A 15305-nucleotide genomic window follows, 5' to 3' on the forward strand; every position below is an offset into this window, starting at 1 on the left:
AATATAATAAGTCGTTGGAGAATCGTGCTATTTTGTGTGTATTTGAAGACTGTGGTCAGCGTAGATTTGGTTCGACCGGAAACGTCGGCAAATAACTTCCCCCTACACAGTGCATTATTGTGTGGGCCGCTGACGGAGTTGTTCTGCCAGGGGTTTGGTCGACACCCTTATCAATGGAACTCCAGATCGAGGCTTCCATAGGGCCTTGAATAATTTCGTCTTTAATGACTGTTATGCGAAAACAAATTGGTGTAGGAAGAGACACATCGATAACACACGGATGGTGGGTGGCCAAACAGTCGCCATATAACTTCAGTCTTGGTGTAAACAAAACCATTTTTGTGGATTAGTTAGGTCTTCAACGATAATACAACCATTCGTATCGGGCCCATCGTCAGACTGGAAAATGTTAGCTAGCTTTACTCCCAGCTGCTGCAGGGTAGTTATGGATTTTGTGCTAATCAATATTTCAGACGGTTTTTAAAGAATGCGTTTTACTCAAGTAACGTGCCTACTCCGTGATAACTAGCTACATTGAGTTTGCGATACACATGCTAATTAGCTACTAATTAGCTACCCAAGGTTAGCATAATAAAGCACTTACATGTATGGACATACATGTATCTATGTAGCATTAGCCTAGCTAGCAGCTAGCAAGTGGATATAATTCTCATGTATTGCTCAAGTTAGCTTAGCTACAAAAACAGTTAACTGTCTAGCTGCTTATAAGTGTGGCTGCGCTAAATTAGTTGGATAAACAGTGATATATGCTTTAAACTAGCAACACATATCTTACTCTGGTTATTTTCCGTGGCAGGTAGCTATCTATCGAGCTATTGTCCGTTTAGCTAGTTAGCAGTTAAGCTATCATTGGCTAATGAGCGATTTTAGCGAGCTCATTTGTCAGCTCTTGCCGAAATTTTAATTGGAACGAGATGGGTATGCTTCACATTTCAGTATTACATCAGTAAACGTAACATTGCTATAAAATACACGTTTTGGGGGAAAAACGGCTAACAACGCAAGTTGGTTAGCTAGAGTTAGTGATTTTGTTTACATACGCATATTTGTTTTTTGTCTTGCCAGCTAGCTTTTGAGACTTAGAATCAGCCATGTCTTGACAATAGCTTCCTGGGGTTACTCCTGCTGAACAGTAATACCAACAATTCTGGAAATAAAGATAGCATCTTCGTGCATTGACATGACAGTCAAAGTTCGCCGAGAGAAAAGCACAGATGCCATCCTGTCCGCAAAAGACGCTAAATAATAGACTACTATTAACGCCATTTTAAACAGGGGCTCCGTTGTGGACCTGTGTTGGTGTTTCTTTTTGGTCTAAGGAAAGTGCCACCGTGCCGGATTTTTCAAGTGCCTTCGGTCAGACTGGGACTGGTGCTGTTTTTTTTGACATGGAAGGGCCGATTCGAAGTAGTGTGTTCAGACACAGCCGACGCTCCCGTTCTCAACGAGACAGAGAGCGGCGCAGGAGAAGAGTAGACCTCGCTGTGCAGCGGGCCACATCGCCCTCCTCGGGCTCGGAAAGGGAGCTTTGTGGATCAGGATCTGTACACGGTCCTGGAGGTAAAGAATCTCGAACCAGCCCCAGACACAGGCCTCCTCGACGGAGGAAGCGAGTGTCGGTGTCCTGCGAGGAGGACATCATCGATGGCTTCTCAATTGCCAGCTTCATCAGCATTGAGGCCCTGGAGGTAAGTCTCTGTATTTCCGTATGTGAACACAATCTTACCCTGAACACAATACTCAGATATGATGAACTTCAACCTCATGTAAATAACATTTGGTCCTGGAATAAATCAAACTAACACACATCAACAGTTTTTGGATGGAACACAATGGTCTCCACAGAAGTGGATTGTCCTCCCTCTATCTCTTTGTCTTTACTTGGTCACTAGTTAGGTTAACACCCCCTCCAGGTGTCAATCAGTTGTGCATTGAACTTCTTACAATTGAGTTAATTTACACTTTGAACAATCCAATCAACAACCACAATGAAAGCCATTGGATACAATGATCTTCTCTAATGTGTCTTAACAACCTTAATTATTTGTGTACACTAAGCACCCTATGTAAATACAAATAGCCTAGGTTATACTAAGGTTTAGGAATCTGCTTGACATTAGACCAACAATAACTAGTCTTGTTCTTCTCTTGAGTTTAAACCCCACACAATCCAGTATTTCAGGATACGTATTTGATATGCACTATATATACTAAAGTATGTGCACACCCATTAAAATGAGTGGATTCAGCTATTTCTGCCACACCTGTTGCTGACAGGTGTATAAAATGGAGCACACAGCCATGCAATATCAGTTGCAACACTCACTACCGAGTTACAAACTGCCTCTGGAAGCAACGTCAGCACAATAACTGTTTGTCAGCAGCTTCATGAAATGGGTTTCTGTGGCCGAGCAGCTGCACACAAGCCTAAGTTCACCATGAGCAATGCCAAGTGTCGGCTGGAGTGATGAATCACGTTTTGCCATCTGGCAGTCCGAAGGGACAAATCTGGGTTTGGCGGATGCCAGGAGAATGCTACCTACCTGAATGCGTAGTGCCAACTGTAAAGTTTGGCGGAGAAAAATTAATGGTCTGGGGCTGTTTTTCATGGTTTGGTCTAGGCCCCTTTAGTTCCAGTGAAAGGGCATCTTAATGCTACAGCATGACATTCTAGATGAGTCTGTGCTTCCAACTTTGTGGCAACAGTTTGGGGAAGGCCAATTCCTGTTTCAGCATGACAATGACAGCGTGCACAAAACTAGGTCCATACAGAAATGGTTTGTCGAGATCGGTGTGGGAGAAATTGAGTGACCTGCACAGAGCCCTGACCTCAATCCCATCGAACACCTTTGGTATGAATTGGAATTCCAAACTGCGAGCCAGGCCTATTCACCCAACATCAGTGCCTGACCTCACTAATGTTCTTGTGGCTGAATGGAAGCAAGTCCCTGCAGCAATGTTCCAACATTGAGTAGAAAGCCTTCCCAGAAGAGTGGAGCCTGTTATAGCAGCATAGGGGGTTGGGGGCATATTAATGACCATGATTTTGGAATAAGATGTTTGATGAGCAGGTGTCCACATACTTTTGGTCAGGTAGCATGCTCTGGGGGCAGTTGAATGGCAGCAATCTAGTATCCATACTTTAGACAACCTTCAAAACTGAGTTGCTGAAACATGCAATATCATTGTAAACAATCTGAAATCGTGTCCGGGCAAGTCATCACTGACTATGCTATTAATTTCTCAGTCGAGGCTTCCTCGTTAGTTTTCTGGCCAATTAAATGTCGGTGGCAAGAATGTCCTTGGTGGCTATCAAGGCAAGACATGAGCTGCTTAAAACTTGTGTGAAATACTAGGAAGTCAATCAAATCGTTGTCATTGTTTCAGTAAACCTAACATGCTGACCACACCACTCACGTGCGTTGCAAAATAAGTGTACACATACATCAATCATTGCACCCACACTGTTTGAGCGCCTCAGCAAGCGTCTGCGTGGCCATGCGCTAAAATAGAAATGGTTTCTATTTGTGACGCTCAACGCGCTGCAAGTCCGTTCTCTCCCATCTCCACAATGGTTTTTAAGAGCATATACCCACCCACAAGCCATCTACACATTGGTGTTTAGGAGCATATACCCACGTGGGTGATTTGAAAGATGAACTGACGTCCGCACTCCAGTCGGTTGTAGTAATGCACTGTTAAGTTGGTTGCCAACCGCCATATAAAGTCCAAAGAAGTAAAAAAGAAGCCCAAGGAAGGTGACAAAACGGTTAACCGAATTCCTTTCTCATCTATGGATTAATTGTCAGAGTAGAGGACCTTGTGCATTTCAGATACAATAACAACCCAATGTTTATATACCAGAACAAATTAGCTAGCAACAGCAAGCTAGCTAAGTTGCCATAAATGTTTAATGCTTTTCAACCTGTCCCCAAATTAATATAATTGGTTCAGTTTGTTTTGATATTTCAACCTGCGTATCCTGATCGTGTCTGGTGTGGGGTGCAAAATCAACATGCACTCGCAGGCGTCCGGTTTGATCAGCTTGTAACAATTTTGTACCGCTTGTTTAACATTGCGATGTATATTCTATCAAGATGGACTGCTCCATGAAGCCTAACCAACGTGCTGCCATGCTCATGGGGAGGGGGAGCAAGAGAAAAAGGGGCCCAAAGGAGAATGGCAGAGGGCTCGTCTCAGAGCCAGAGGAAGGGGCCCTACCCAGCTTCTCCCGCAGCTGTTGTAATAGGAATAGAAAGAAGAGAAGAAAGACCGAGGTTAAGGTAAGCAGCACACCGGCGGTATGGTTGCCTAGCTATTGCGACCCATTTGTCTCTTGTTTTTGGGAACTAGCTGGCCTGTTCATCTCAAATATTCAGACTGAAGTGAATTCAAAACCTTGAATGACCTACAGGGCTAGTAGGAGCACTGGCTGAGTAACACTTAATAGTGACAACTTATAGCAACGTGTCGGCCGAGCTTCAAATGGAACGATGGGGATGTATTAACTCCAGGTCAGACAGACATGAAGATTATTTCAAGTTGCTAAATACCCTGTCGATGGGGAAACTATATTTAGAGTATGACTGCTCTTTGACACTGGATTTTCAGGTGTTATGCATCCCAACCTAGGGAAAGGTTAGCCTACACATTATAATTTGGAAATTCAGGGGTGTTTAGTCCTGAAAAAGTCATAGTCAAAGAATGTGAAGGCAAGAATAGCAACTCAACAAAACCATCTGCAAAGTTGAAACCAAGGGACCTCCTCAAACTACTAGGCTGGGAGTTGCAGAAGAAGTACAAATTGATTCTGGAAAGGCTTTGACGTCTGAACTATCCCAGGATACAGATCCTGCCTAACCTGTAATGTCCCACCTGCCTAAGGCTTGGGCCAACATTTATGTTGAAGGTGAATACCATATATTTTACATATTATCTATTATAATTTTTTTTAGGTTGGGAGCATCCTCTTCTTGGAGACTGGCTACATTGTAAGTTTCTTTATACTTCTATTGATACAGTACTTAAGCTGTCCATAGGATACAGCTGCGTTTTTCAAATGTTGTGGCACATCTAAATGTAGCAATTAAAAAAAATGTTTTCTTTTAGTGTGACACAGAGAGCGAGTCAGCAGATAAGGTAAGGGACTGCTTGAATCAAACTACACAAAATGAAGATTCATTTTTGGAGTTGCACTATTGTTCCTGCCTATTGTTAGGTTTAGATTTACCTACTGTGTTTTTCCTCTCATCCCCCTAGGCCTCTGACAATGAAATGGAGCCAATGTTCACTGTCAGCACCAGGAAAGGTAAAATGCTGTTCTCTCATTCCCATAGCTGTATGCCTTTGCTTTATAAATATGCTCTTGTCATTTGGTGACTTTTGTTTTCAGTGTACACTCATTGATTTATTTTTTTATTCAGTTTTGTAATTTTCTTTTTTCAGAGAGGGGGTTGCAGGTACAAAAACAATCAAATGAATGCATACAAAGAACCCATGCCACCTCCCCGCATCCTCTACTCCCACCCAGAAACCATGCCTCCCACCCCTTACCAATCCACCCAAAAACCAGGATCCCCCGTTTCTCCACTTATATTCCCTTCCCCCGTACCACCGCTTCCCCGTGGGCCTGAAAGCAAAGAAAGTAACAATAGTCTATATAAATATATAGAATTGGTTTGAAGGTGTTGGTCTTTAGCTGAGATTGTTCTTTAGAGTGAAGTATATTTGCCCAGGCCTCAATTGTTCCTTGACTATTATCATTCATTCTCACTAACGATAATTCTGTTTTAACTTCTAATAGTAACTGTGTCCACAGGTTAAATGGGAGGGAGTGATGTGGTTTGCATCTGAGCCAACATCTTCTTTTTTTTTTTTTGCGGCAGTGCTGCCTGCTAGCAGTATTCTTCTCTGATTGAGATATTCAAGGAACTATCATTGTTAAGTAACGTAATAGATGGAGGCTTTGAATATTTGAATTCATGCATTTTGTAGTTGGTCGTTCGGATTACGGGATGCGAAGGTCAAGTTTTTCCATATTATAAGGGTGGTTCAGATTCAATTAGATCTGTGGACCATACTCTTTTTTTTAATGACTAGCTCAGAATATTATTGTTCCAAAAAGGTGTTTATATATTATAGCGATCAGTCTTTTCGAGAGCCCAGAGAATTTATTTATAAATTCCATTATTGGATGTTTCGGTAGGTGGGTTTCCGAAGGGACTCCATTGGCCAGCATAGCTGACCTAAATTGTAAATATTTGTTGCCTGGTAATGTGTGTGTGTATCTTTAAAATGGAATCTTCTCAAACCATTACTGTCCATGATATCGGTAAGGGTACTGATTCCACATTAGGACCATTGGGGTGAAACAAAGTATGCACTCATTTGAAATTATGCAGTGTTTTTTTTTTCTCGCCCTTTAGTTATGGAGCCTATCCCTGTGAGCGTTGCCTCTTCTATGGGCAAAGGCTGCCCTCTACTACCACTACCAGGCCGCTGTGGCCTCTCGCGGCTGGCGGTCACCCCACGTGTCTCTGGTTTGGAGCGCAGCCAGGAAAGGAGCCTGGAGCCGCCTTACCCCGAGCCCCTGTCTACCTCCTTCTCCTGCCTGCCGTCCCTCTCCCCGGCCACGGTCACACGGCCCGGCCAGCTTAACGGCGGCAGCAGCAACGGCCTTCACCACCACCCCCACCACGACCCCAGCCCGCCGCGCTCCAAACACAAGCCCTTCCTCACCTTCCCCGGGCGACACCCATCCATCTACAGCATGGGCATCAACAACAGGTCAGTCACTGGTACTACCAGGTCTGCCTAGCAGTTCACACTATTAATTCGGCAGTAAAAACAACTACTTCCACTACCACAACTTTTTGGACAGCTGAAGCAAACATGCATTTTCTACTTCTTTTTTTTGTTGTTGTCTAAACTTGTTTTCACTCTCCTTAGGAACGGTACCTCAGTCAAACCCCAGTCCTCTTCTGCTGCTTCTTCATTGTCGTCTATGCGACCCCCAACTCCCTCTACCGGTTTATCGATGTCCCTCATGAGAGGTCCAGGGTCGTCAGGATCTCTACGCCCCCCTTCGCGTTCCGGCTCCCTGTTCACCTCCTCCCCTGGGCTTCCCCCTCCACCTCCTCTCCTCACGTCCCACTCAGGAGCAGGTAGTGTACAGTTGGCACCAATGTGTAGTGCTATTTTTTTCACCCCACAGCCTGTCAGATCGTCAACCATAATTGCAAATATTTGGGTTTTATTTACCAATCAGGGCTGCTCTTAGCTTCATATGGGTACATGGACAGCCTAATGTTACAGTGTAGTAAAATGAGTTCTATGTTTCTGATTTAATAATAACTTAATTCTGATCTGTCTGTTCCCTTACTGCAGAACAAGACCTGCTGCGCCAGGGCCTGAACTCTCACTTCCTGGCTTCACAGGACCGCGAGGGCCGCCGCAGCGTCCCTGGGGCTGAGAGTAACGGTGGTGGGCCAGGCCGCTCTACTCCCGGAGGTCCGTCGGGGGCCAGCTCCAGTTCGGGCTCCTCAGGCCGCTCCTCACAGGCCAGCGTCCAGCCACTGGCCTTCCAATTCCACCAGCACAACCACCAGCACCAGCACACACATACACACCAACACTTCACCCCCTTCCTGCACCCCAACACCTCCGCACCACCGCCTCAGCACCTGGTAAGAGATGACATGCTACCTTTCTCACATTGGGTTTTATTGAGCAGCTTCTGCCTTGAAATGCTAGTGTTGGCATGTAACTTACCACTTTTTGTATTAATCTTTTAGTTTGAGAAGTATGGCAAGATGGAGGGGCTCTACAGAAACACTGTGAGTTTGTTTACATGCTCCAGAATTGGTGTGTTTATACATTTGAGGTGGATGTTGAGATGAACGTGGTAGGGGTCTGAAGAGTATCGTTTTAACCAGCCTCTCTGTGTATGTGTGGCTGGTGTAGTTCTTCCCACAGTACCCTGCTCCCTCGGCGCCAGGCATCCAGCCTGTGCTTCCTCCCACTGGGCCCTTCAGCTCTTTGCAAGGAGCCTTCCAGCCTAAGGTGAGTGGAGCTTTTGCCACATTTCCCTGAGAGATTGTTATTTTACAAGTCAATGGATTATATGTTGTTGTCTAGATGAAGAACCATTTGCTGTGTTTTGATACAGCCTCTTGCCCCCCAGAGAACGAGTCCTGAGATGACTGCTCGACTGGGAGGTGTGCCTCACCACCTGCAGCCCAAAGACCCCAGGGTAAGATGCTCCGTATAACTGTGACATTATAGAATATATCATGGCAATGGTTACAACGGAAGCTTGTAGTATAGGCTTGAGTTGCTAGACGATACGCGTGAGTATAAAGGCATTGTGTGCGAAGACTTGGGCCTAGTAGTCAATGCAGGAAAAAGTGGACAACAATTAGCAAACAGTTGGATAGAGGGTCCAGTGCAGTCAAATTATTTTCCTGTGTTTTATATATATTTCCACACTGAGGTTGGAACGATTTCATTAAATTATTATAATACACTAAAAGAACGAGCTGTTTGAAAAGACCGCCTGAAATTTCTGCCTGTTTGGGTTGAATGGCATTTTAGCCTTTCATGATGACATCACCGTGTGGTAAATTAGTTAATAGAGCAATAAGAATGAGTTCCAAACTTCTGCCAATGACAGCTAATTATCTGTTTTCTCACTCAGACCACTTCCAGACAGCCATAGCAAAATTCTTGCTTGAGGAATTGCTCTTTGCTAAGAAGCTAGTTGTTTCTTTTTGACCATTGTTTTCAATTTAAAATCACAGCAAGGTACTTAATTGTTACCCAGAAATGATTTGATATTGTTATAATACCGGCTGCATTGGGCCTTTAACAAACATGGTTTACTGCTCCTTTTTTTATTATTTTTATAGCTAACTGATCCATTTGGGACGTCGTTGAAAGTCAGTAATGTAAGAAAAGTCGGCTGCTTTATCAGCCCTTGAATACATTTTTTTAAAAGTGTTATCACACTGTCACTGTTCTGTTGGTGTTCCTACTAACTCTTGGTCAGATTCAAAACTATTCGACTAAACGCCCTTGCACACCAAGTCTGACTTCTTCTCTGACTTTTGGCACACCTACTGTGAAACTCTGCAACTTTCCGTCATTACTCATTTTGGAATCAGAAGGATTCTGATATTTTTTTTGTTTTTTGTCTAGGAAAAAGAAACTGACCTATAATTTGTTTATTAATGCTGTTTGCCTTACTTAACTGTACTTCTTCCACCATACTCACGTTCATGCTATGCCAGACAAACATTTCATACGGCAGACATTAACACCATTGCATCTGACTCTGTGCAAAGGCCTTAAGTCTTAATGCAAGCTAAACAGGATCACAGTCAATCATGTGTTTTTGAATACACAGAAACCAGGGAAGTGGTGTGCAATGCATGTACGTGTGGCATGGATGATTCTGAGCCATCAGAAGAAGGTGAAGGTAATGACTTGTGAAACATTTCACACTTTTTTAAAATGTTTATTATTTGACTTCATTCGGATCCAGTCTGTATTAGAAAGTATTTCGGGGAAATTCTACCACTCAAACATTCTTATCAATGTCAATATAAAAAAATCGTAACAATATTGGTTTAGTTGTCCATGTTTATTGAAAAAGCTATTTGCAATTTCTGATCTGTAAACAATATTCTAATCTGCTCTTATTTATATGTATTATCTGTAAATAGTTCTCTAAAGTTTTCTGGCTCATACTGCCCACCGACTTGTTTTCTTTCTTTAATTACCTGCCATTTAGGGGTCTACCTTCCACTGCCCTCATCTCACTTTAAAAATGCTATGGCCATTGCATTGACTAACCACCACTCCCCTCTTTCTCAGCTGATGCAGGCAGATCCTCACAAGTTGGACTTCCGTAACGAGCTGCTGGCTCGTCTTCCAGGGGCCGGGGGTCTGGGCCCTCTGGGGCCCCTCGGAGGTGGCCTTCCGTCTGCTCACGACCTGAACCGACCTGCCAGCCTCTTCACAGCTGCTGGTGGGTGCTTTTGTGGTCTTGCCAGATATGTTCGAAGAAAAGGGGCAGCAGTTGTTTGCACCATAGAGAGAGAGAGAGCTATGGGCTGTTCAAAAACCACAGGAAAAGAGAAAAGATTCCCTGACATGGCAAATAGTTAGTAAATTGTTTACAGTTTTTATTATGAATAGTAGATTTATCAAATTTGACATCTGATATGTGCAATGTTTAAAGGTCATGAGCACAGTCAATCATGTTCTTCATGAAATGGGATGATATTTGAAGGAAACCAGTAATGATGACCGACGTGTGAAAAATGACTGTTGCTTCTACATTGATAAAGTTACGGGTTCGCTCCCCCATGTCAAACACTTTGAATCGTTATTTACGGGACATCACCTGAACTCTCATTTTAATACACCAATGGTAACATGATATTCACATACCAAATTTAAGTAAGTACCGCCTTGTAACCAACATCGGAGAAGGCGTGTTTGCAGAGGGACTTGGTTTGTATAGCTAGATAACTACTCTACTGGTGCCAAAATGTCACTGTATGGTGCTAGCAAATGTAATTAAAAGTTTACCCTATTCATTGATGGCAAAGATACTTGTGTTTCCCCTTTCATCTATGTCTGGTGTTAGCTACTTACTGGCTAGCTAGGTCTTCTGATAGCATTGAACAAAAGAAGGGGGTTGTTAAAAATGCAGACGCAGTTGTCAACACATCCATCAGTGCTGCTGAGAAATGCGTCACAAGAGACATGCCAAACGGGAGATGTATATTTTTGTTAGTGAAATTGCATCAATTCTATCATGAGTTGCTTTCTGTGTCACCAAATTCGCTTGAGAGGATTTTACTGCAACATTTCTCACTGCATCCAAGTTGCTTGGCATGGGCGTTTCAAAGAGCTGTCAGTCAAGGCGAGCTCATGAATATAAGCTCCTCGCCCACTCAGCCTGTCTTTTCAAACTTAGTTAGATATGAGAGAGAAAGTACTTTTCAGAATGACTGTTGAGGACCTTTTTTAAAGTATTATGTAGAGGTGTGCATATTATTTGACATTTTGGTGTGTGCTCCCTTTTCCCTCAGGTGGAGTCAATCCATCATCTCCTTTCATCCCACCAGCAACGCCCCACTCCTCTTTCCTCACCCCAACTGCACACTTAGGTAAGAGACTGCTTCAAAGGTCGCATCCGTGCCACTTGCACCCTTGGTAAACAATTCTTATTTTGATACTGTCTCAAACTGCTTTGTTTAGCATATTCACAGGTCTCTGAAACACCGTATTAGCCTAGATAATCAATTTAAGCATAGTGACTTTAGAACATGCGACTAAAGTAGATTGTGCTCCAGTGAGTCTGAACAATAACAGTGAGTATTGCCAGAGGTTTGATGCTGTAAGGTTTGTGTCCGCTTCAGTCCTGATGTTTATATGCGCATGTGTTGCAGACCCGTACGGCCGCTCACCTCCGTTCGCACCTCTCGGAGCCTTGGGCTCTGGTGCCTTCGGGGGACTGGGCAGCCCTACGCTGGGTGAGTCACCATTTCTCTTCCTCAAAAAGGAACAATCATTTGTCCTTACTCCTTGGATAATAATTTGTACTGTCTACTGAATTGACTAACATTATTCCAACGTCTTTCCGTCTCTAGCTAACAGCTCAGTGTTTGGCCACAAGGAGCCTCCTGCAGTTGGGAGTTTACCCAACCCTCATGACCCATGGAACCGGCTGCACAATGGGCCTCCCCCATTCGCCGGCCCCAGCTGGGCCAAGGGGAGTGAGAAGAGGGATGAACGGGACCAGGGGAAGGACATGGAGAGGAGAGAGATTATTCACATCAAAGACGAGAAAGACCGGTGAGAGACAACGGCCTCACTCAAACATATTTCATCAACCTAGTTCCTAAATATGTTGTTTGAACTTATCTTTCTATAGTAGTTTTCTGTCTGATTCGGTTCACGTTACTCAACACATTTTTAATGCTGTTTTTGATTTGAGTGCTTAATTGGTATATCTCTCCCCGCAACCACTTATCAATCAACTTCAATCCTCTTTTTCAGAGACAATATGCTATATGGTCGTCAACCTGTGCGGATGTCTCCGGTCTCCCCGGCCCTCAAGCTCCAGCAGCATCGCAGCAGCACCCCTGTCTCCCACATCAACGGACATGGGGGCCCCCTTGGAGGCCCCAGCGGTCTCACTGAGGATCTGACACGCAGCCACAGCAGGGACCGAGACGGGGACAAGCGACCGCTCTCCTCCAGGCCACCTCCACCAGGCCCTTCGTCCTCAGCAGCTGCAGCAGACAGAGACAGGCCTCGCTCCTCTTCTTCCTCCGTGCTGACGACTCCCCCACCCTCGGGACCCGGTGCCCCCTCGCCCTTGGATCTGTACCCCCGTCAGCAGCCCCCAGCGCAGCACGGACTACATAACGAACTCCCCCACTCCTCACAAAGAGAGGGAGGCCCCCCTGCCTTATCCTCAGCCACAGTCACCTCTCTGTCCCAGGGCAAGAAGCCTGACCGAACCACCACCCCGTTGCCCAAGCCTCCACCCCTCTTCCCCCCGGTCAAGGTCAAGGAGGAGCGGAAGGAAGAACCGGAGCCCGTGCCAATCTCCCTGCCGCCTTCCCTGCCCCCCAGCCACAACTACGATCGGCCCAACAGCCGCCCTCACCACCACCGCTCCGCCACCCCCTCTTCTCGCTCTCTGACTCCCACACCCAGCTTGCCCCTGCCTCCTCCCACCCCGCACAACCCTCACCATCACCTCTCCATCCTGGAGCGCTCCCGAGCGCAGGCCGCCATTGAGGCCTACCTAGGGAGCACACAAGGGGCTGGCGGGATAGTAGTGGGTCCAGGGGGAGAGAGGTTCTCCACCCATCCCCACGGCCTGCCCCAGGGGCATGGCCAGCACCCCCACAGCTTCCCATGGGACCCATGGAGGGAGCTCGCCGCCCAACAGCAGCAGCAGCAACGCCGGGAGGCCATGGCTCTGCGTTCAGACCCCCACCTGGCGCTGCGCTCCGACCCCCACCTGGCCCGGCTGCTCCAGAACCAGCATGCTCAGCGCTTCTTGGAGGCCGAGAGGGCGGCTGCCATGGCAGCAGCGGTGGCTGCAAACAACCCTCACCACCACCCTCCTACCTCCTCTGCCTCCTCGGCCCGCCAGGAGTTTGGCCTGATGGCCCACAACTTTGACCGCCCTCCCCAGCTGGGTCCCCAAGGTGGTGGGCTCATGGATGAGCAGCAGCGTGCCCAGATCCTGAGGGAAGACTTTGAAAGGGCACGCTACTTTGGGATGCATTCTCACCCGCACCTCTCGGGCTCCCACCTCCCACCGGGTTCTCACTCTGCCCACCTGGAGCAGCTGCACGCTGGGATGCTCTCCCACTCACACCTCCACCAGCCTGGAGCTTCCAACCACTCGCCCCACCACCCCGGCCTTTACTCACGCCTGGGGCCTCTACACGCGCACCACGTGCCCAATGGCATCCTGGCCAAGACCCCTGCTGGCCTGGTGGGGGCACTGTCCGTAGGAGCCCCCCCTCCACTCATTCCATCTGTGACCAGCAGGTCTTCCACCCCAACCCGTAGACTGGGTGGGCCCGGGGACTTGGCCATGTACTCTCACAAAGACAGCGAGTCCAGATAGTACAGGGACACACCGGAGGAGTCAAAGGGAAGCGTCAGGATTACTTTGCTGCTCTCACTCTGCTTCCTGAAACACACAACTCACTAAGGCTCTAGACCAGAGATGGGCAACTCCAGTCCTCGGGGGCTGGAGTGGTGTCACACTTTTTCTCCCATCCCTAGCAAACTCAGATGATTCAAATGAATTTGATTATAAACTGAAGATCATGATTAGTTGATAATTAAGTCAGATGTGTTAGCTGGGGCAAAAGTGTGACACCAATCAGGCCCCTGATGACTAGAGTTGCCCATCTCTGATCTCGACCAATGAGCCCCCCAAAGGGTGTTGCTGGGTTTGAAGATAGGGAAGGGATATGAGGAGACTTGTATGGGGGCGACACAGCACATTCACAATGGTTCAATCAGTGCAATTTTAAGGTACATGGTTTCTGTGCTTCCTAGTGTTTTATTATTTTAAGGTTTGTTCTTTGTCCATATGATGTATACAATAATGGTAGCTGTACAAAGAGGCAGAGAGAAGGCTTTCCCAATTGAATATGATCAGGTTTCAAGCAAGCTTTTTCAGGTGTGATAAGATGAGCTCTGAGAGATGTGCACATTTTGTACACATGAATCGTTCATCCTTCTCTTGTTCCAACTAATGGGGATATATAAATCCCTTTGCATAAATAAAACGTTGGGATGTTTTCTGGATGAGCAAAATAATTATGGTAGCACAGTATAATTCTCTTTTTTTTTTGTCCTCTGTAATTGTGAAAAGACTAGATTATTGATGAAACTTTTGAAGATTCTAAATCTTTAAAGAACCGTATGCTTCTGTACCTCTTCTCCTCACCACTCCTCTGTGATCTAAGATCCTTGGCTCCACCTCTTGTATTTAATAGAAAGACTGATGTATACTGTGCCGACACAGTGGACAATATTTCTCTTCTGACTTGACATATGAGCAGGACCCTAATATAGTAGTCTAGTGAAATTGCCTTTGTAATTATTATTGTTAACATTTTATCTTCTATAATGATAATAAATATATTCACTGTTATTTGTCATTGTTTCAGGTATCACCAATGCACTCCCCTTTCAGTAACAATTTCAAGTTGTTCCACATCAAGCAGTAACAGTTGTTTGACGGAAAAAGGAAATGCTTGTAAACGTGAGTAAGACAACCATAACAACCTCTGGCTTCTTCGTGGATCAGATCTTTGAATATATGATGAATACACTGAGGGAGGTTTGTGTTGGTGTCACATCACATTTTGGACTATGAATGCCTGCCGGCAAGTCATTTTCACGTTGATGCTCCATGAACAAAGATAATTTATATACATGGAAGAACAGGAGGCTTTAAAAAAGAATCGGTACACAGGACTGGACTATGGGTATACTGAGAGAAGGAAAAGACATTTGGGTCGATTTATTTTAATAAGACCATTTTATACCTTTCAAACCCCTTCCCCTATAGTCCACAAAGATGAATTATTAAAATAACTGTTGGTTACTTGATTGTGGGTCTTTTATTTTTTTAGGTTGTCTTGGTGTCTTAATAGATGTCAGAGTTCAGAAACTGCAAAGGGATGACTGAGCACATCTTTATGTACTCTGAAATGTTTGTGCTTTCCAGA

General features: G+C 45.4%; 1 protein-coding gene across 4 annotated transcripts; it reads left to right on the forward strand.

Moving 5' to 3' along the window:
• The first annotated feature begins 322 nt into the window (after positions 1-322).
• Positions 323-15179, forward strand: LOC139368077 (fibrosin). Of its 4 annotated transcripts, none has more exons than XM_071106623.1 (18): positions 323-1709; positions 4119-4304; positions 4977-5012; positions 5131-5160; positions 5281-5329; positions 6447-6807; positions 6970-7184; positions 7408-7706; positions 7815-7856; positions 7984-8082; positions 8189-8272; positions 8928-8966; positions 9425-9496; positions 9895-10048; positions 11121-11198; positions 11481-11564; positions 11682-11886; positions 12091-15179. In XM_071106623.1, the coding sequence occupies exons 1-18, from the start codon at positions 1410-1412 to the stop codon at positions 13682-13684; spliced, it is 3927 nt and encodes a 1308-aa protein (XP_070962724.1). In that variant the 5' UTR covers positions 323-1409; the 3' UTR covers positions 13685-15179. The 4 variants fall into 4 exon arrangements, with proteins under 4 accessions (XP_070962724.1, XP_070962725.1, XP_070962728.1 ...); XM_071106624.1 differs by having other exon boundaries at positions 8204-8272; XM_071106627.1 differs by lacking the exon at positions 8928-8966.
• The last annotated feature ends 126 nt before the right edge of the window (positions 15180-15305 follow it).

This window comes from Oncorhynchus clarkii, chromosome 16, assembly GCF_045791955.1.
Source record: "Oncorhynchus clarkii lewisi isolate Uvic-CL-2024 chromosome 16, UVic_Ocla_1.0, whole genome shotgun sequence".
NCBI lineage: Eukaryota > Metazoa > Chordata > Actinopteri > Salmoniformes > Salmonidae > Oncorhynchus > Oncorhynchus clarkii.